Here is a 22,159-nt window from a genome sequence, read left to right on the forward strand (position 1 = left end):
TAACTGTTGTGTTATTGCTTCTCTTTTCTTTTATAATGAATTTCTTTCAAAGTATGATGTGCCACAGGTCCAGACCTGTGGCCAAGTGCAGCGTTGCCTCACGTCACCTGTGTCTCAGCCAAAAATTTGCACTTCAACGGTCTGCAAAGATCCCAGCCCATGGCCAACTGGCATCTTTTGTACACCTGCGTGAGAGGAAATAATTCTCTACGTGTATTTCTCACTAAAAAACACAAACCAGAAGACAAACAGGACAGACTCAAGGTTCCACTTAGCCAGTTAGCACATTGATAACACAATGCTGTGTTAAAAGAACAAATGATATTTACCATGCGCTCACCAACGGGCTTTACCGTCTCCACCGCTGATTTAACATGCTGAATTGGCCAAATTAAAAAAAAAATTAAACAGGGGCTATCCAGTGCCATGGGCGCGGGACACCCAACAAAAACTTGTTGGCAAGAGATGCTCACTGATGGCCCGACATTGACCAGATTGGTGTGTTAGGGCCCTTAAAACCAATGTTGGCCAAGGGCATAAAGTGATGAGCCAGAGGCCCCTGTCCCTACTTCCCAACCCCTTACCTCTGGTGCCTTTGCACGGACCACACCCAACCAATCTTTGAATCCTGCCTTCAGTGTGATCTCAACTACACACCTGTTAAGTCTTTAGATCCAGGGGTGTAAAGCGGGGAGCCTGTGGCTCCTCCCCTGCTTCCCGCCACAATAAGTGTCTACATTTCAACATGATGACACACACAGTCACGAGGTGAAAAAAAAAAGGCCATTGTGACACTGTTGCTGCTGGTAATTACGTAAATGCAAACTAGCAATAGATGAGCTGTACAAAAGCATCTTCTCTGAAAACACTATTGTTCGAGTATTTAAATAAAGTATGGGTTAAAGCCTTTTTACAACTTGATGGCTGCATTAGAGAACAGCAGCTATAGTTATGTGTGGGGTGCTGAAATCAAATCATTTCACATCCTCTGTTTGTTTAGCTTTCATCTCAAGCTAATGTGGCGGCCTCCTCAGTAACTTGTTTTAGAATCCAAGAGGCTTTCTCAGCTCTGAACTGAAGAAGCCACTTGGGTGAGAGGTGAAAACATCTTCAAGAAACTCAAGCAAGTCTAGTTGCCTATGACGTAGCACTTAGGGTGTCAAAAGTTCTGTTTCTGCTTATTGTTACACAATGAATAGGCTGACTTAGCAGAAACACATTTCCCTTCACTTCTCAGTGTGAGCAGGGGAGCGTCTGCTGGGAACTGTGTTATCTATGTGAAGAAAAAGTTTGATAAATGCATTTGACATTTTGATCGCTACACCTTAGCAAGTTGCAGCCATACAGCTGAACAATAAAAAAACCTCAACCACCCACACAAAATAACAGGTTTCGTGGTTTAGTTTCTTCCTTAGAACTGAAGCCACCGGAGAGGATGTGTGTTTGCAGATCAGCTGTTGCTGCTTGCCAACGGAAGTGGCTTCTAGTCTTAGTCACAGGATGAAAATGTATCATTCAGATCAAATCAAGTTTTATGCTGATAGGTTTTCAGTGGGACCCACAGGTGGTCATTTGACTTGGTTCCCAATTAAATTTCTGTTTTTTTAATAAAGTGTAGTGTCGAACTTTTGTTTGATGGTATATGGGTATGTTGTAAATTTATGTGAAAATTAAACATGAAACCCCAAATCTTAAAATTTTCCAATTAACAAATACAATTTACAAAACCACAGACTGTATCTTTGTATACAGTGTGTACAAAACATTTTACTAATGTCAGTTTTGTGACTGCATGCAAACTGTACATTTCCTGTGAAAATGAAAGTGTATTTTGAAAACAGACAATGCATGTAACAGGCTGAAGTTGTGTCCCAGAACGTCAACAACCAAGGCACCCAGGGTACCTTGCACATAATATCTTGATGTAGAAAAGTCCATGACCAAATGTCAATATGTGAAGAGGTTGGCATGAGAATGTGTTGTTATTCTCCTTCTTTTTAAGAAGAGTTTTTATGTTTTCCTTCCATCTATTGAGAATATGAACAAAACAGGACCTTGTCATCTTCAATGAGATTCATGATATATACAGAAATGGTGGCTGCCCATAATAATATTTTTTCAACACCCCTGTCCCCTGAACAGCAGGCTAAAGCATCATTTAGTCATTATTGTCATGAGTCATTCCAGTACTGATCAGCAGCACAATCACATTATCACACTATAGCATTATCAGGGGGGAAAAACATGGCACATCCCCTGGACAGTAAAGCATCATCAGGTCATCGTGGACATGAGCGAATACAGTGGGCCTATTTGCTGTCACAGCAGACGTTGCTACATAAGATTACAGGAATGTCTGTAGTAATACACATGAATATGGGTACATTTTATGAATCTAAATACACTCAAAAACTTATGGGGAACACTTAATCTTCACAACATAACACCAAGTCATTTAAACTTAAGGGATGTTGGGATTCACGGGACCACAGATGATTTGACATTTGTTAAAATCAAAACTGGACATGTGAAGGTTTTTCTTCTCTGTGTAACCAGGTAAAATAAATTCCATACAGTGTTATGAACTAATGTTAAAATGAAGGTGAATGAATATGTGTACCTTGGTTGAGAAACAAACACTTTACATAGTAATAAATAAAGTTAAAAGTTACATCACAAATATGTTTAAAAGGGTTAAAAAGTTATTTAATTAAAGATTAAAAAGAGTAAAGTGTAATAAATAAGTTTATAAAAAACATGCAGCTGTGAAGTTATACATGTGTTTTATTTTGAAATGTTTTATTGTGAAGAGTTCCTGGTAACGAGAGGAAGTAGTGTGTGTAAACGAGAGTAATACTGGTCACTGATTGGTTCAGGTGTGTCGGATCAGAGATGTCCGAGAGCGAGCAAGAGAGAAAGTAAGAATATGAGGTTGGTTGCCGAGTTTGTGCAGACAAGTGAAGCGTGTAGTTTGTGTTGTTTGGACCATTGATATATATAATCATAGATGACTCATTCCTGTGGCTACTGTGCGTCAATGTCGCCGCCATCTTGGGGAGGCCGGCTGGCTAGTACTGTTGTGTATGGATATAAGTCTTCAGCAAACTCGGTGTGCTCACTCAAAAGTCTCAAAGTGTAATTGGGTGCCAGTCCATAAAATTACAGCAAAGCAGAAAAACCCGACAGCACTCACTAATAAGTATAATACTTTTTAATATAGTGGACTGAACAGCAGCAGTCGAACGAATACCTTTCAGCTCACAGCTGTCCTCAGTGTTAGGAAATGGCCACTTTAGAATGAAAATACAGTACTGACCCTCATGCTGACAAGAAGAACAGTGTAGTTTTTAATCCACAAAAAAAAAAAGAGTTTTAATGGGTTGCTGAGCTTTTACTTTATGTACAGTGCTTGTAGGCTAGTTTTCTACTGAACTGAACGTGACAGGACTAGCAACAGTACTGACCTGGAGTAAGAATCAGCACCAAATGTTTGGCCATATGAACAGTAATGCACTTACTGTTGCCCACAGTGAAGTGCATTTGAATTGATGATGTGTTTGCTTACTAATGTACTATACATGCTGATGATATGGCTGCTTAGTTGAATGAACCACACAGTCAGTGACTGAATTTTTGAACTGAACTGAGCAAACCTTCAAATTTGCAAAGCGATTTGTTATTTCCATCTCTACTACAGAGGTTACTGATGTCAAAGATGATGTTTGGCCAGCTTTACATACAAAACATTCTTATTATGGATGCTGTTTCTAACACTTGCCCTAAAAACAACATGGAGCCGTATATACAAAGCTTCTTAGTACAGAGAGTTACTACTTGTGACAAAATTCTAAGAAAAATGATTAACAAAATGATAATGTTTTTCTAAGAATTTCCCCTTGCAGTGAAGACTAGATTCAAGATAAAAGTTATTCACAAAGTGTCTTCGCCCTTAAGAGAGCTCCTAAGGTGAAAAACTGTTAGGAGTAAGAAAGAGGACTTTTAAGTGACTTAAGAGTTTCTTAAGCAGATGAGAAAATGGTGAAAAGCCATGAAAAGATGTAGAAATATTCTCCAAACACTGAATGACAGTGAGTAAATGAAATGCTACAGAGTAGATGGTAAAGGTGTCATGCTTGTGGTCGATCTCATTAAAGATGTGTTCACATCTCCTACCCAATGCAATAACAATATAAAGCCAGTAATAAAGTGATCACAACACTAAGATATTTGGAAATTGAAAAAAATGCAACATTGCAGCAGCAGCGATGACTTGGGTCTGTCTCAGCCATAGACTGTATAAATAATGGACGTAGCTACCGTGACGTCACCCATTGGTACTCTCATCTGGAAGCCTCAAGTTCAGCATTTTGCCATCCTGGTTTTGGTCACCAGGAAGTGACCATATTTGGATGAGAGTGTGGAGCTGTGAAGGAGTGAGGGGTGGATATGATTCATAGACTATGGGGACGCCTTGCGGACAACCCGTCGCTTAAAGCAGCCCCATCCATAAATATGCTTCAAAAAGACGAGAGTTGTGTGGCTTCTGTGCAGCATCAACTGAAAACAGTGCCACGCACAGACATTTTGTGGAGCAGGTCCTTCAGCAAAAGAAAGGCACTCCTCCAGGCTTGCGCACTTGCTAAGTGGCCCCTGTGGAGAGGTGTCTGATGGCACCTGAATAAATACAGTACATTTGTGCATAGTAATGAGCTGGTCTAATCTACATCTACAATACTCTAATCTACGCCTACGATACTCTAATCTACATCTACTATACCAGGGGTGTCCAAACTACGGCCTGCAGTCCATTTTAAATTGGCCCGCAGGAAATTCTAGAAATATAATGGAGTATGGCCCACTCGTGAAACTTGTGCATGACTGTATTGTACTTCTTAGTTTTAACACTAGGGCGAGCTACTGTTGAACAAGGCAGCTCCTCCACCAAAAAAGGGCAATCAAAGAAAAAATTTACCACGGGTGAAGAGAATCTGCCATAAGAACTCATCATAATGCAGTGTGACGATTCGCTGAAGAATCAACATCAGTATCTCTCACTCCCCGACTTCTACCAGAGTTTGGAACAGGAAAAGTTTCCTTTGATGAGATGCCATGCAAAAGTGGCGAGTCTGTTTGGCTCAACATGTGAGCAAACATTTTCTCTGTTAACGCTGAACACAAGCAGACTGAGAAGCATATGGCCAACAGCCATCTCTGTGATGTCCTTTGCATCTCAACCACCAAGTTTACTCTTGACTTGCCAGCCATCCTTCAGTCCAAAGTGCAGCATCACTGCTCCCACTGAGTGCAATACCGTTCCCATTTTAGGTGAGTTGAAAATATATTACACAGTATTCATGTGTTACTAAGCAGGTGTGCACTTAACTGGTATGCAGGTATGCAGGTGCGACAAATATCAATAATGCGTAACATCAATGAGAAGTGACACTGACTTTCTTGTCTACGCATGTTTCTTCTTAACACACGAAGGAGTAAACATCGCTGTGCACAGCGCACACACTGCACAAAATCAGCTGATCACAACTTTCCTTACTGTGAGGCAGATTCAGTCGCTCCGTGGTCAAGTGACATTTGTCCCGATTTTTGGCATGAATGGCGCCAGATCAGCCACCGCAGCTGGATTGTCAGTGCCACGGCTGATTAAAATACTCAGCACAGCTTATACTCACTGGAGTAATTATGTGCACCCCTGTTAATAAGCCCAATTTAGTCAATTGAAGTTGATAACATTTTCTAACAAACGTTAATTAGTGTGTTATGAAGCCCAATAACTTGCATAACAAGCTTGAAATGTAGCCATCCCATGTTCCCCTTATTGTTCCCCCCTCTGTACAAGGCTGTGAAGGGGATCACCATCCTGATTAAGAAGAAATCTGAGGCTGCTGTTCTTAGAATGAGCTGCCACCCCCCCCCCCCCCCCCCCCCCCCCCCCTTTTTTTCAATAAATAAATGACTTTTCTAATTTTTTAATACACAAGAAGTGAGGCTATACACATCACCTTTACTAAGTGGGCCCTTAGCGAAAAAAAGTTTGGACACCCCTGTACTATACCCTAATCTACACCCACGATACTCTAATGTACATCTACAAATCTACAATACTCTAATCTACACCTATAATACTCTAATCTACATCTGCAATACTCTAATCTACAACTATGATACTGGACATCTATGATGCTCTAATCTACACCATGATACTCTAATCTACATCTACAACACTCTAATCTACACCTGTGATACTGTAATCAACATCTACAATACTCTACTCTATGCCTAATAAACTCTAATCTACATTTACAATAATCTAATCTACATCTACAATACTCTAATCTACACATATGATACTCTAATCTACATCTACAATACTCTAATCTACACCTGTGATACTCTAATCTACAATTATGATACTCGACATCTATGGTGCTCTAATCTACATCTACAATACTCTAATCTACACCTGTGATACTCTAATCAACATCTACAATACTCTACTCTATGCCTAATAAACTCTAATCTACATCTACAATACTCTAATCTACACCTGTGATACTCTAATCTACAACTATGATATTCGACATCTATGATGCTGTAATCTACATCTACAATACTCTAATCTACACCTGTGATACTGTAATCAACATCTACAATACTCTACTCTATGCCTAATAAACTCTAATCTACATTTACAATACTCTAATCTACACATATGATACTCTAATCTACATCTACAATATTCTAATCTACACCTGTTATACTCTAATCTACAACTATGATACTCGACACCTATGATGCTCTAATCTACATCTACAATACTCTAATCTACACCTGTGATACTGTAATCAACATCTACAGTACTCTACTCTATGCCTAATAAACTCTAATCTACATTTACAATACTCTAATCTACACCTACGATACTCTCAACTACACCTACGATACTGTAATCTACACCTATCCCTGTTCCCCTCCTGTCACAGCCACTGCATTAACAAGCTTTGCAACAGGTAATACAAAAGGACCCATTTAGAATGTACGTTGTCATGTTTGAAATGGTCTATATTTTGGAATGTTTGTGAATAAATTGTGTTTGCCTTTCTACTGCAACTTGACAGGTTCATTGCCCTTTGAACAACATTTGCCTTTTTTTTTCAGTTACTTGGCAATACAGTATTTTGACTGCACAGAACGAGACAAAGGCCAACCAATTTAACCTCAGTCTTGTAGTTTCAGTTGAACAGGAAAAAGAACTGAAATATGTTTTGGGCACAGAGGAAGTGCAAAGGAAACTGTAGCTGTTCAAATCTGTATAATTTCTAACCAGATGTTTTGCACTTCTTCCACATACTACAATTTCTCATCCTCTGAACTGCTCTTCGGGGAAGTGTTTGGAGGTTTTTTTTTAATATTGTGCAAGAGCACAGTGTACTTATGCACACATTCTATCTCTGTTGCAGTCATTTTAGCCTGGAATTAAAGGGAAAATTCATCACCTTTTTTGTGGATGTCTAGTCAGTGTTGATGGTAAATTCAGTCAACTGAAGTGAGAAAGCTGAGTTTTCCTGCTTGCAGACCTGTGCCACTGTAAAAAAAAAACAAAAAAACAAACAAGTAGTCAGAATTCAGAGGATTATGAAGTTAATTTCATCTTAACTTGCACACCTTCAGATTCAAGACCAATGTGGATGCCGTCCTGGCTGTGGAACAGTGGACCGGTGTTTTTCTGACTTTTTCAGGCTTGGAGGAAGCTTATGACCCTGTCCCTTAGGAAGTCCTGTGGGGTACTGTGGGAACAGGGAGTACTAGGTTGTTGATATGAGCTGCATCCACATAATCAGCAAAAAGTCAAACATGTTTTCAGTCTGTGTTGGCCTCCGCCAGGGTTGTCCCTTGTTACCAATCCTGTGATATTCATGGACAAGATCTCAGGGCACAGTTGGGAAGAGGAAGGGGTCCTGTTTGGGGATCTCAGAATTACATCTCTGTTCCTTGCAGATGATGTGGTTCTGTTGGCTTCATCACATGTTGCCTCCAGCAGGCACTGGGGCAGTTTGCAGCAGGCACTGGGGCGGTTTGCAGCCAAGTGTAAAGCGGTCGCAAGGAGAGTCAGTACCTCCAAGTCTGAGGCCATGGTTCTCTGCTGGATTGCCACTTCCAGGTTAGGAGCAAAGGAGTTCAAGGGGTTTTCTTGGGGTTTTGTTCATCAGTGAGGGTAACATGAGAACATGAGATGGATAGGTGGTTTGGTGTGGCATTAGCAGCGATGCAGGCACTGACTGTCATGATGAAGAGGGAGCTTATTGGAAGGCAGATCTTTTAATTTACTGGTCCCAACCCTTACCTATGGTCATAGGTAGGGGGGCTAGGCTCAGTTTTAGAGATACAGTGTGTAGCTTAGACATCCAGAGGAAGCTCGGAGTTGAGCTGCTGCTCCTTTGTGTTAAAAGGGACCAGTTGAGGTGGTTCGTCTCCCGTTAGAGGCTCTCTGGATATGTCGAAGTGGTAGGAGGTCCCGGGGCAAACCCAGAACTTGCTGGAGGAATTATATATCTCATCTGGCCTGAGAATACCTTTGGGTCCCCCAAGAGGAGTGTGAAAGCATTGCTGGGGAGAGGGACATCTGGAGTACTTTGCTCAGCCAGCTGCCCCCGAGACCTGGCCCCGGATGAAAATGGAAGTATGGATGGATGGATGGACAGACATGTACACCACCTTAAAAATAGATCATACATTACACTTGAAACAAAAACAAGGTCTTCTTGACAACTTAAAGAAGCAACAGACAGCATTTTTGCCTATATATATCATTATGAAAATAATGTGGGTTGCACAGGGTAGTATACACAGTAAAATCAGACTATCAGCGTTTACATAGGTTACTTAATGGCTTTGCAATCTTTGCAATAAGCTTCTGCTACCGGGGACGAATTTTCGCGGAAAAAATCTGCTTTACGGCAGGAAATGCGTCATGTATTGCCAAACTGGTCAGTCAGCCAGTCAGGGACTGGAGCTGGTCCTTATGAGGAACTGGCCGGGGCATGAGATAGTTGAGTCAGGAGCACAATGGCAGACGGACAAAGTTTGGAGATAAGTGAAAAACGGCCTCCCAAAAGAAAACGAGCTTCTCTGTCTGAGGAAGCAAAGAAGAGCAAAAATGAGAGTGATAAAAGAAGAGGAAAAACACGAGTAAACCTCAGTCAGGCATTCAAGACATGGAGGGAGCTCCGTGACCAAAGAGGCTTCAAAACTGATGTCCAGCTAGCTTTCTTTCTAATGGAAGTAACACGGCTAAATGTTAGCTAGACGAGAGAGGACTATACTGTACTGGCTGCTAGTTCATTCCTAGCTGGCCAGCATCGCAAATCGCCGCAACCAGGGACCAGGTAGCGAGTGTTGGTCGGCTGACATCCTCGTTGCCATTCTATGGCAGCCCTCAGATAGTGACCTTATGCGCCGTTTCTCCTCCTCCGTTTCACTCAAATGAGCAAGGAGCAGGCACCTTGGCGATAGCAATAATGGGGAAGCACAAACAAACGGTTCGGCATGTTCAATGTTAAACAGGAAGTAACTGGCAGTTTGCTGTAACTTTCCTGGAACGCTACAAAGTTGTAACTCGTGACTTGAAGTCGTGACTTACGAGTTCAAAAGCCTGCCTGTAACGCACCATAATATTTGAATCTTTTAGTAGTAAGCCATGATCTAAGCGGGATAATGTATAGTGAACCGGTGACTGTTGAAAAAATAACTCAGCTGTGCGTCGGGGTTCCATTCCCCAGTTGGGAGTTATTTTTCAACAGTCACCGGCTCACTATACATTATCCCTTACGTGTCTATTGGTTGTACTGATACTGTGCATATTGGTATAATTTACTGTGAGTTGTTTGGACTGGTACTGTGCATTCTGGTATAATTATTTGCATTACTATTTGTTTTTTTTCTTCAGATAAATCTGATAATTGTTGCTCAGTCTCTTTACTCATTTATTTAGTATAGTGTCCACACACCTTCTCATTCTACATATACATAGAGGTATACTGGTGGCTTTACAGCCTACATTTTATTGATTATCTCTGATCCCCACAGTCAATTTGGTCTTAGCAACAGTGCGAACAACACTGCTGACGCTAGGTGGCACCAAGCTAAAAAAAACCCGAATCCTATCTGTTGCCTCCTTAAAGGATTTAAAGAAAACATTTGACTATCCAGGGCTGACACACTGTAGTGGAGCAGTCACTGCACAGTTACCTGTCACAGATCTTTGTCTCCTTGAATCTCCTTGTCATGATCGGGTGGAACTAGAGAAAAATACTTTACTCCAATACATAGACATGTACTGTATTGGAGTAAAAGTATACATTTTATTCAGGAAATGGACTAAAAGTGAAAGCTGACAGAAATATGAAAAATCAGGTAAAATACAGATACACCAAAAATACTTGGGTATTGTAACAAAGTATTATTACTTAGCTACATTACATCACTGCAGCAAAGCACTTTTTAATAAGTAAAGCAAATTCAGTCTTATTTTACAGTGTTTACTATGTGGGAGATATGGGTTTATAGGCCTGTAAGTCAATGCTATTTACAGTCAATAAAAACACAGTTGCAGCTAAAGCCTGAATGACAGCTGACTGACATGCGCGCACACACACACACACACACACACACACACACCCACACACACACAGTCAGTATCACATCAGTCTGTTGTAGGACTACCCCTTTAGCAGATGTCTCTTTGTCACTAAAACTCTTGAGCACTCCAGAGTCACTCAGTGTGTCTTTGTGCCTGTTGTACTGCACTCCTGCTAAGCTGCACTGGTGAGTTCAATCAGCCCTGACAAAATTGACATCAAGACTCTATTTTTGTCTCTTTTTTTAGTACTCAGAGCTTTACACCTCTTTATTAAATGTTTATATGCATATTTTTTTGGTTAATTCTGATTTTAAAACAGGTACATATATGGTATTTTTATATATCAAATGAAGGGTGAGGATGAAGTGTCTCTTTAAATTGAAGTTTCATATCAGATCAAACAGAGCCCTTGTAAGCTAACTTTCAATTTCATACGAAATACTGAAATTACTCATGATATGAAAACTAATCAGTAACAGTTTGTCGTGATGACAAACAGAAATTCAGGTTTCTACTTTCATGTTAAAGTAACTGCAACATCTTATGATTACATCATACATTATGACCATTCTTTAATGTAAAATAGACAAACCTGCTGAGGGGTTCATAAGGTTTAAGCCCAACCTAGACACACTACTGCATGGTTTAATATTACAAAAATGGTAGATATTTTATTTATAATCTTAAGATTTCTTTTGGTTGTTATTAATGCCATGGTGTGCATATTTGCTACTGAAGGATAATCAAGTTTTAAAGGGTGAGTAGGGTGATAACAAAATTCTATATTTATTGTAATAAGTCAAAATTATCTTCTTTATTGATTTTCTTACTGAGGGGGAGTCCTGAAACAGTTCATCAGAGCTTTGAAAATACAAAAATGCTGTCTGTAGACTGTAGTGCTTGTTATAAAGAGAAAACTAGATGTGCATTTATTGATGGATTATCATCATTAATACCTGCATGTGTAAGATACCCACAGCTATGATACTAAGAAATTTGATAAAAACGGATGATAAACACTGACAGAGATGCACTCAGTTATGAGCCAGGAAATGAGCCACCGTCCTCCTTTAACAAATTTTCACAGAGATATACCAGGCAGATGAATTAGTGTAAGAATACATAAAATACAAAGTCAGGTATGAATAAATCAAATTTACATCCACTTTGTATCTTGTGATAAATCTGCACTGTATTCATAGCTAACCACTGGCTCACTGATTGCTATCCTAAAAAAACAACACAGTCTCATATGTCAATATAAACTATACAATGTCAAACAAGTGTACAAAAAAATAAACACAGCTTTCTGAGGGCTACACCTGAAATGACAGGAAATCTTAACATGAGCTCCACATAGCTCAGCATGCAAAGCATAAACTGCAGAGGAAGGTAAAGAACTACTTCCCGTTTTCTTTATCCAGTTGATACAGATCTTAAAGTGAGACCAGTCACATCAAGAATACATTTTCGACGTGCCAGTTCATACTGTTGACTAAAAGCAAGCTGTCTTGACCACTGGAGAGGACAGAGAACCAGCAAGGAAGTAGTAGGAAAAAGAGGAAGCTAGGGCTGTAGTCAACCAAAGAAAATCTTGGTCGACTAAAGTCGCACATAATCTTCAACTAACGAATTAGTTGTGGGGGGGAAAAAATTTGCATGTTATTTTATACGTCTGCGGTGGTATGTCTGTGTCACTCTGCAGTTACACCTCCAAAACACTAGTCGGCGGTGGAGGACTCTGTTAAGTGCTGTAAAGTTCAGTTCAAATCAAACTTTATTTATATAGTTGATTCAAAACACACATTAAACATGGCTTAATGGAGACAATCTCAAACACAAGTACGCAAATCAGCTTCACTGTGAATCGCAGAACTGACAGACAAGTACTTGTCTTTATCTAGACACATTTCCCCCACCAATACAACATGCTAACGTTATTAGCACAAGTCTATGGCATCTTACATTGTATAAATTAGCCTAGCGTCTAGCGAACTTTTCCTCTTCTCATATAAAACCAGGGACAACAGCAACATGTAACAAAGGTAAATGCACATAATTCGGTTCCATTACAACTCACATTCATTAACAAATCAACTGTCTTATACTTAAAACACGTTTTCCAAACAAACATGATAATACTATTAGCACAAGCCTATGGCATTTTACATTGTATAAATTAGCCTAGAGACAAGTGGAGATTTCCTCTGCTCATATGAAGCCAGGATAAATCCCGAAGTATAAATCCCTGAAGGATAGATCACACACACGACTTAAAATGCTATTTTATTGGAGGCTTTACTGTCTTCACTATTTATTGTTTCTTATCTGTGAAATACAAGTAAATACAAGCTTCGTTTCCACTGAGGGAAATGGTGTCAGTAGCCTATAGAAACTGACAGGTCTGCATCACCGTGAAGCTGAGAGTAGGGTGGGCGAGTTCAACTTTCTGTCAACATTTTCACAGGTAACTTAGCCTGTCCCCCTGCCGCAGGAAATAATGGATTAATCCTGGAAAGCTGTTGATGTAGCACTTTTCTCCTTATGAAAGTAACACAGCAATTATTCGACCAATGAGAATTTGGTCGGACGAGAGCAAAGCGACCAAATAATCGACTAGCCGACCAGGAGACTACAGCCCTAGAGGAAGCTATCATAGCTTATTAGCCATGTTGAAACATCTTACAAAATAATGACGAAAACTCTGTACGTGTGTGTGTGTGTGTGTGTGTGTGTGTGTGTGTGTCTGTTCCACGTTTTTCTCCTCACTGACTTGGACAATCCATGTGAAATTTGGCACAGTGGTAGAGGGTAATGGGAGGATGCGAATGAAGCAATATTATATCATTTGGCCAAAGGGGGGCGCTATAGCAACTGACTGAAATTGCAAACTTTGAATGGGCATATCTCATGCCCCGTATGTCGTAGAGACATGAAACTTCATCAGAGATGCCTCTTCTCATGAGGAACAAATTTGCCTAAGAACCCATAACTTCGGGTTATATAGATATAGATATCTGGCCCATGGTTTTGCAGAGTGTGGCAGTGCAAGCTTCAGCGAATTCTGTGGCCATGCTGTCTCAGCCAGCCCATGGTCTGCTGTAGGTTTAATCTTGGAATAAAGGCAAAGGTTAGATTAATAAACAACTTTGTGTACAAGCTTTGCTAGCTTATTCGAAAATTGACGAGATCCCCTAAGGCATGCAGATGAAAACACACATCAGACACAAAACACTCTGCAGGATGAAAGGCACTGTCTCCTGGTGAAACCCTGTGCTTTTAGAGTCTAGTGTACATGCAATCGGGGAGTGCAGCGAAATGCTGCCTACCTACTTTTGTTCATGCAGAATGTGCCTTTTTCGGGTCAATGGGGGGCGTGAGCAAATAACAAAACGTGTAGCTCAGCGTTGGACATAACAGTGACGTACTCCAAGGGAAGTCACGGGTGGTCAGTCCTTCGGCAATACTCTCAATAGTTGGCCCGTCCTTGTCCGTTCCCATCACTTGGCGGTTAATGGCCTCTTCATTTGCAAGGGCAAGGAGGGCGCGCAATTCCTTGTCTCCCCAGTTGTTCATCTTTTCAGTGTCTGTCAGGTTTGCGTTTCCCTCTTGCTACTAGCTGCTCATTCCTGCTATCAGCTGTTTACTGTTAGTCCACCGCCAGTGGGTTGCACGTGCGGCATCATCAACAGCTCCTCCCACAAGTCATCAACAGCCCCTCCCTCAAGTCATCAACAGCCCCTCCTGTGGCGGAAGGGTGCCTTGTTCTTTTTAAACCAAAAAGGTCCATGAATATGTTTACCCCTACGCGGCAGAAAATTGGGCACCTTGGATCAACTTGCCAATCCAGCTCTGTGTGTCTAAACGCTTGCAGCTTGCCTGCAAAACAGCCCAACATTCACCGAAAATCTGGTTAGTGTTTATCCTAGTCCTGCTCCACTGTGCTGTGAGACTAGTACTAACCCTAACCTTGACCTCTTTGCCCACATCTAACCTTGCGCAGTAATGACAGCATGTAGTCACAGCACAGTAGGGTGGGTTAATGCAAAGCACTCCATTGTATGAGTACATTCTAGCATTTACCTGCCAACACACACAATGCTGGCATGGCGAGTCCTAATGGCACTTGAGACAACGCAGCAACCTTTACTGCTGAAGCTAGGTGATAAAAATTTTTGAAGACTTTTATAAACAAATCAGTACAGATTCCACAGAAAAAAAAATCTCAGATCTACAAGCAATTGTTCCTGCAGGGCCTGAAAAAACAAGTCCAAATGTCAACCACACTGACAACAAATTTGAAACAACACATCAAATTAAAGCATTCAACCAGTCTTGGGCAATATCGGCAAGTTAATGATGATTTTATTTTATTTAAAAGAAAAACGTAAGACAGGAATGTTAACTAAGTAATTTCTTTGGACTGTGAGCCCAGTTCAAAAATTCAAATTGTGAATTACTGTGTTTCTTTTTTAGAGATGAAAATTAGATGGCAGCACTTTTGCTGCTTGACAGTACTCTTTAGAAACTCAACCCTCAAAGTTCAGACGTACAAACTAAAAGTCAGCCCAGTTAAGCTGGAAATGACTCATTTCAAGGAACAAGTACTATTGCGCACCATTTGGGAGAGACAGGACTTTTTTAATGCTCAGTCAGCAGTTTCCCTTCTCTGTTTTGAGAGGGTTAAAAGAAAAAAAAAACCAAGATGACGAACCAGGCATAAGTCAGTGGTTTAACTGTCAGTTATTTCATAACACTGCTCTGTACTTGAAAGCAATTACTCAAACAGGTTCTGTGTTGTTTGGATCCTGGTGTTCACCATAGTAACTGCTCGCTGTTGTTGGGTAGTGTGGCTCATTAAGACTCTATCATCTCTTTCATCCAAACTTTTATGAAACTGCAATAGATTTATGAGGGCTTTTTCATAATAAAACATTTTCCACTGAGTAATGCCTGTATACATACGTTATTGTTTCACAACAGACACGCTCATTTCAATGTGCACTCACTGTTACAATAAACAGTTCAAACCTGATGATTATAAATAATTAACTTTATTTATATAGCACATTTCAAAACACAGTTACAAAGTGCTGTACAATAAAACTAAACATTTAAAACACAATGAGAGGCCAAAACTAGAAACTAAAATCAAGATAATGATTGGGAAATAAAATCAATAAGATAGCAATAAAATTGACAGACAGCTCAGATAAACTCAGCATATGTTTTCCTACAGAAAAATGTTTTTAGGAGAGACTTAAATGAGGCCGGTGACTCAGACAGCCTTATATCCTCAGACAGGTCGTTCCAGAGTCTCAGGCCCTGACTGCAAACTCTCTGCCCCCTTTAGTCTTCAGCCTAGACTCTGGAACAAGCAGAAGACTTCTGCCAGTGGATCGAAGCCAGGCCATGAAGAGCCTTATATGTAATGAATACAATTTTAAAGTCAACCCTAAAACAAACAGGGGGCCAATGTCAAGAGGCTAAAACCTGTGTGATTTGATCATACTTCTTGGTTTTGGTGAAAAGCCTAGTGGCTGAGCTCTGTGCAATCTGTAATCGGTGCAAGGTTTTTTTGATTAAGACAAGAATAAAGGCTGTTGCAAAAATCAAGATCCAAAGAGATTACAGCATGTACAACAGTTTTGTAACTTTAAAAGTTAAGATAGATCTTATTTTACCAATGGTTCTGAGGTGCTAAAAACATCATAGGATAAACCTAGTGATATGTTGTTCAAAACAAAAATCATTATCAAACATCACACCAAGATTTTTTAAAACAGGCTTTATTATTATTATTTATAAAGGGTCATAAATCACAATAAAAAAACATTTTTAGCCTACTGCTCTTCATCAGTTTGTGTTAATTAATGTATTAATTATCTAATACAGTGTGTTGAGTTTCCTTGACAAGGGGCTACTAAAAATCACACATCAGAAACAGAGTTTTTTTCAGGTGTGTGTGTGTGTGTGTGTGTGTGTAAACAAAAAAGACATGATTGACTTAATGAAGTGTTTATCAGCCTGTTCTCATTCTCAAATCGTCAAATATTGTTGTTTAGTTAGTGATGTCAGCATCAGACACTGATACCAAAAGCCACCTTTCATGGCAGGATGATACGCCGGACGGCATCGGTTTGTAAGGCAGCTGGATGGAACCTTTCATGGTGGTATGATAGGCTGCCAGTCACTCTCAGCTGTAAAGTCCCTGTAGGGCAGGCGGGAGGTGGATGTGTCCAACAAATCCCAGATGTTCACCCAGACGCCTGGTGTTCACTTCCTGTATGAATGTTGAGCCAAACTACCATGTCTTTCTCTAAACCTAACCACAACTTTTGTTGTAGAAGAAAATAAATGAAAATATGAGGTGTTTTACTGTATATTTAGAGAGGAACCAGTGCATGTAATGGGTGTAACATCAACAACAAACCAGAATGGTACCTAGTGTGTCATATGTAGACATAAACGACACTGACAAAGCGGCAATATTTGCTCAGTTGGGATGAGAATGTGTTGGTTGTATAGGTTTGATAACTATCAAGCATTTGTTGCGTGTGAGGGTTGAGCTAATGTCCTTTTCTTTATATGTGATAAAGACGAGTTGTGTTTTATGTGAAGTGTCTTCAACTGCCAACAAATAGACTCACATGGATCTTTAATGTCTCACAGGTCAAACACCAGCCATGAGCGACGAATTTCTGCTCTTTGAGGATCTATTCAAGGAGGCCATTAACAGCACTGACATGAGCTATGTTGTCAGTGAAAATGTCCAGCTCTGTGCAAACCAGGCTGTCAACCACTTTGGTGCGAAATTTATCCCAGCTTTCTACTATACCAACTTCCTCCTGAGTTACCTTGGCAACGGGCTTGTCCTCTTCATCATCTACAAGTATGAAAAGCTCTGCACGGTGACAAACATCTTCCTCCTGAATTTGGTCCTTTCCAACCTTCTCTTCGCCTCCAGCCTCCCCTTCTGGGCAACGTACCATCTGTCTGAATGGATTTTTGGCTTGGCTATGTGTAAGATAGTCAGCAGTGCCTACTTCATCGGCTTCTACAGCTCCATCCTCTTCCTTACGCTGATGACATTTGACCGATACCTTGCAGTGGTGCATGCAGTGACAGCTGCTAAGAGCAGAAAAAAGGCCTATGCCATCATTTCGTCAGTGGTAGTTTGGTGCATCAGTATTGTGGCAAGTGTAAAAGAGCTGGTTCTGAAAAATGTGGGGAGCAGTCCGTTCAATGGACTGACATGTGAGGAGTCAGGATACCCTGAGAGCACCATGGAGCGCTGGCGTTTGGTCACTTATTACCAGCAATTCCTGCTCTTCTTCCTCCTCCCTCTGTTCATGGTGATGTACTGCTACATCAGCATCACCATCCGCATCCTGGCCACTCGCATGAAGGAGAAGTGTCGTGCCATCAAGCTCATTTTCATCATCATCTTTACCTTCTTTGCCTGCTGGACGCCCTACAACATTGTCATCCTGCTTCGAGCTATTCAGATCTCCAGCCCCAGTGATGATGATAGCTCATGTTCTGCTACAGAGAGCTTGGACTATGCACTGTATGTAACGCGGAACATAGCCTATCTATATTGTTGCATCAGTCCTGTGTTTTACACATTCGTGGGAAAGAAGTTCCAGAGCCACTTTAAAAGACTGCTGGCGAAGAGGATCCCCTGTTTGAAGAGACACATGAGCAGCAGCCAGAGCACCAGAACCACATCACAGAGGACACCATACTCTGAGTACTAGACAGATATGCAGGTTTAGTTAGCTCACTTCTTGGGACATTATAGAGATAGTTATAAAGGCTTTGACGCACCAAGCTGACAGTTGGCCGTGAATTAATGCTGGCCCATTAGTGAGCGCCATGTTTTGTTTTTTTTTGTTTGCAAGTGTCCTGGACCATTGGCATTAGTCAGCCCTTGATGGCTTTTTTTTTTTTTTTTTTTTGCTGATTCAGCATGTTGAAAAGGCATTGGCAACAGCGAAGTCCATCGCTTAATAAATTACTCTGATTGGCAGTCCAGCTCAGAGAAAAGTTAAGAGGGTTATGTTGTTAGTGTCAGAACTGGGTAACCAGCGTGTCGAATCTGTCCTGTCGGTCTTCCAAATACAGACTACCACTACCTGCTGCTATGCTTTGAAGCCAGTTGTCATATTGGCCAAACAGTGGTACTGCAATTTCCTGGGCCCGTCATGTGGTGCCCTACGGCCTCAAAATGACTTTCACGATCAGGATTTGATCCATTTAGTCTGATATAATTTCGAAAATCTGGAAGAGCCGCAAGATTAAATTATTTTATCAAATTTAATATCAAGCGGAAGTTAGCCGAAGTTAGACATTCGGACGCACTCTGTCATGCTCAGCTACCATAAGTCTCTAGTGCACCTGCAGTATGGGCTGCATAATACAAAAACGCTGCAGTTGAACCATTTTGGCTTCATAAGCCACTGAGTACCTCTCACGGGAATAAACAGGGCCCAGCCACCAACTGTGTATCCAGTCCTACTAATACATCCATGGCTAGTTTGCTGTTAGCTGTCGTCATTGTGGGGTATTCAAATGCATATTTTTGGCCAAGACACAGGCGACTCAAGGAGACACAACACTGGCCTTCATCTCCACTAGTTCTTTGATGTTGGTTTGGTGTGTCAGGGCCTTTAACCTACTCTTAACCTTAACCACTATCCCAAAAAATAGCTTTTTCCAGATTAGGAACAAGGCTTTTGTCCCAAGTTAACTGGTCTTTTGTCTAAAATGTGTCCTTGAAGGCAGCCTAAATCAGACATACAAAATCACAAACACATATGCTTTAAAAATGCCAATACATATTTCACTCCAAACATGAAGTTATTCCATGTGTACTTACTGCCAGACTCCTGTAAAATCTCATGATCAGAAACAGATAAATCTGTTATCAACTTAATTAGACAAGTTTAGCAGCTTTAAGACTGCTTAACTACAGACTGTTTTAAGGTATACTATTGTTGACTGTTTGTAAACTGTATCGCTGGCAAAAGTGAAAGCCAACCCCAGCTTTGTCTGCTTGGGATTTTGCCTGGCTATATTTGCATTTTTGCAAACTTCACCTATGCGCTGTTCCAAGAAACGTCCCAAACAAAAAAAAAAAAAAAAAAAAAGGAGAAAAGAAGAAAATACAGGCAGGTGGCCGAGTATCTGTAAATAAAATCACGAGTGATGATTGAGAGAGATTACTTAAGTATGAATCTATGCATTTTTTAGGAAAATTATCCACAGTATACCTTTATAGTGTACTTCATACATTAAAACTGTTTTTTTTTTTGAGCAGCTGTATTTGTATCAAAAAACCCTTCTGATTTAAAGAAGTTTACATTATGAAGGCTTATGTGTCATTTTATTCATGTGTCTTTTGGGACTCAACTATTGTTAAGAGAATGTAGGAAAAATGTGGACAAAAAGAAAGATTGTTGTTTACTGCTGTGTCGAAGGTCCAGACTGAATTTTAAATCAGCAGCCTGTGTCTTCAGGTGGCTGATCGGTGAGATTTAAATTTTGAGTGTGGTGTGGTGTGTCCAGTCTGCATGTGTGCTTGAGCAAGATACTGAACCCCAGACTGCTGCTGATGGCTGTGCCATCAGTGTGTCAATGCGTATGAATGTTTAACTGAGTAGCAGGTAGCACCTTGTATGGTAGCCTCGGCCACCAGTGTATGAATGTGTGTGAGAATGTGACATGTAGTGTTAAAGCGCTTTGAGTGGTCGGATGACTAGAAAGGTGCTATACAAATGCAGGTCCATTTACCATTAAAGTTGCCACTCTCTCCATAGGAAAGAAATAGCTACTGTATACAGCTGCAAGGTGATTCTGCTGTTGATATGTTGATGTAATGTGGTTATGATTATGTCAAGTAAAGAGTGAGTTACCAACTGTGCAAAACTGGCAACTTCAGCAGCCCTTAAAACTGATTTGTGTTAATTTAATTGAAAATCAGATACAGGCCTTAAAGGTGAAGTCTGTCAGATTTAGGGGGATTCAGTGGCATCTAGTGATGAATTGCAGATTGCAACCAGCTAAAGCTTCTCCTGGCCAGAATTCATTGGTCAGGGGTTTTTCATCAAGGGCCAAATTATCTGCGGTCTCATTCTCTAAAACAATTGGACTATTCTGTGTTTTTAGAACCACTAAAAACACAGAATAAAACAGTTTCACGTTACAAATCAGTACATCTCCAATGCCGTTCGGCATCTTGGAGACAGGCAGCTCACCCACAGCATGTTAGTGTGCTCACCTTTTTCTGATTCAGACATTCAGAAGGTTTTTACCGCGAGCCGAATTATCCGGAGAGGTCTCTTCCTTTCTAAAAAGAAACAGACTAGATGATGGTAAAAAGACTGAATAACACAGTGTCACATTACAAATCCAGGTATTTCTGACCTAATTTGGCATCTTGCTGCAGTTGGCTAGTCCAACACATGTTATTGTATGGTCACCTTTTTTCTCCGATAACATAAGATCCACCCGTTAAGGAGGTTTTCAGCGGAAGCCAAATTATCCACAGAGGTCTAGACCAGGTGATTTAAAGTGCTAGAAACACTGAATAAAAAAGCCTCTAACACTGCTCATTGCAGTTGGGGTTCTTACCACGGTGGCCAATGCAAAAACGTGAATATCCCGATTTAGAGTCACTGTTACGTTTGTCCATTCTGGGCTATTGTAGAAACAAAGTGGTGCAACATGGTACCGTAAACAAAGACCTGCTCCTTCTATAGATATAATCGTCTGATTCTACAGTGAGAAGGACACAACGGTTCTTATTTTCAGATTATCATACACTAAAGAAATAATAATTTTCTGCCAATAATAATAATAATAATAATACATTTTATTTATAATGCACTTTACATTCTGGGGAATCTCAAAGTGCTATAAAACAAATGATAAAAACAACAGTGTAGTAGAATGAACTACAATTAAACTGAAGAAGGCACTCAAAAATGATAACCCCCTATATACCCCCTGAATCCTGCACACTGGACCTTTAAAGGCTGAGACGAGTGTTATTCTATATTTTTCTCACTGTCAACCCAGCCTAAACAACTGGGCACTGTAATTTGTCGTGAGCATTATTTAAACACCTGCTCCCTTACCTGGTTGGGCCCAGGTTTTCTTAATGTCATGAGAGTTGAGGAGTCAGACCTTCATCAGCCAAGTGAAGGACAAAGACAGCAATTTTGTGCAAAGTTATTGTTAAAGGGTGCTTTTATTGAAGAACTTTTCCCCATGTTTATGTGCATCTGAGTTCTTTGATGCATTTGCTTCAGATCTGCTCATGGTCTGGTCCTTATACTGAGTGTTTTGATCTTGCTGATTCAATATTGAGTGCAATGTGTATGTTTGTACAAGTGTGGTGTATTTGACACATCTTGTCCAAGTGCTTTAAAACAAACTGTATTTTAACTATCCAATAAATACGCCAATCTATCCTCTGTGACATCTGTGATTTTATGGAAA

General features: G+C 40.5%; 1 protein-coding gene across 1 annotated transcript; it reads left to right on the forward strand.

Annotated features, from left to right (window-relative positions):
- The first annotated feature begins 10,708 nt into the window (after positions 1 to 10,708).
- On the forward strand, positions 10,709 to 22,129 carry ccr12a (chemokine (C-C motif) receptor 12a). Its single transcript, XM_033649545.2, has 2 exons — positions 10,709 to 10,839; positions 17,327 to 22,129. Exon 2 carries the CDS (start codon positions 17,341 to 17,343, stop codon positions 18,412 to 18,414), a length of 1,074 nt encoding a protein of 357 aa, XP_033505436.1. The 5' UTR covers positions 10,709 to 10,839; positions 17,327 to 17,340; the 3' UTR covers positions 18,415 to 22,129.
- The last annotated feature ends 30 nt before the right edge of the window (positions 22,130 to 22,159 follow it).

Source organism: Epinephelus lanceolatus, chromosome 12 (genome assembly GCF_041903045.1).
Source record: "Epinephelus lanceolatus isolate andai-2023 chromosome 12, ASM4190304v1, whole genome shotgun sequence".
NCBI classification, from domain to species: domain Eukaryota; kingdom Metazoa; phylum Chordata; class Actinopteri; order Perciformes; family Serranidae; genus Epinephelus; species Epinephelus lanceolatus.

Excerpts from the sequence above, each read along its gene's own strand:
- ccr12a (XM_033649545.2), top strand. The coding sequence starts at position 17,341 with ATGAGCGACGAATTTCTGCTCTTTGAGGATCTATTCAAGGAGGCCATT.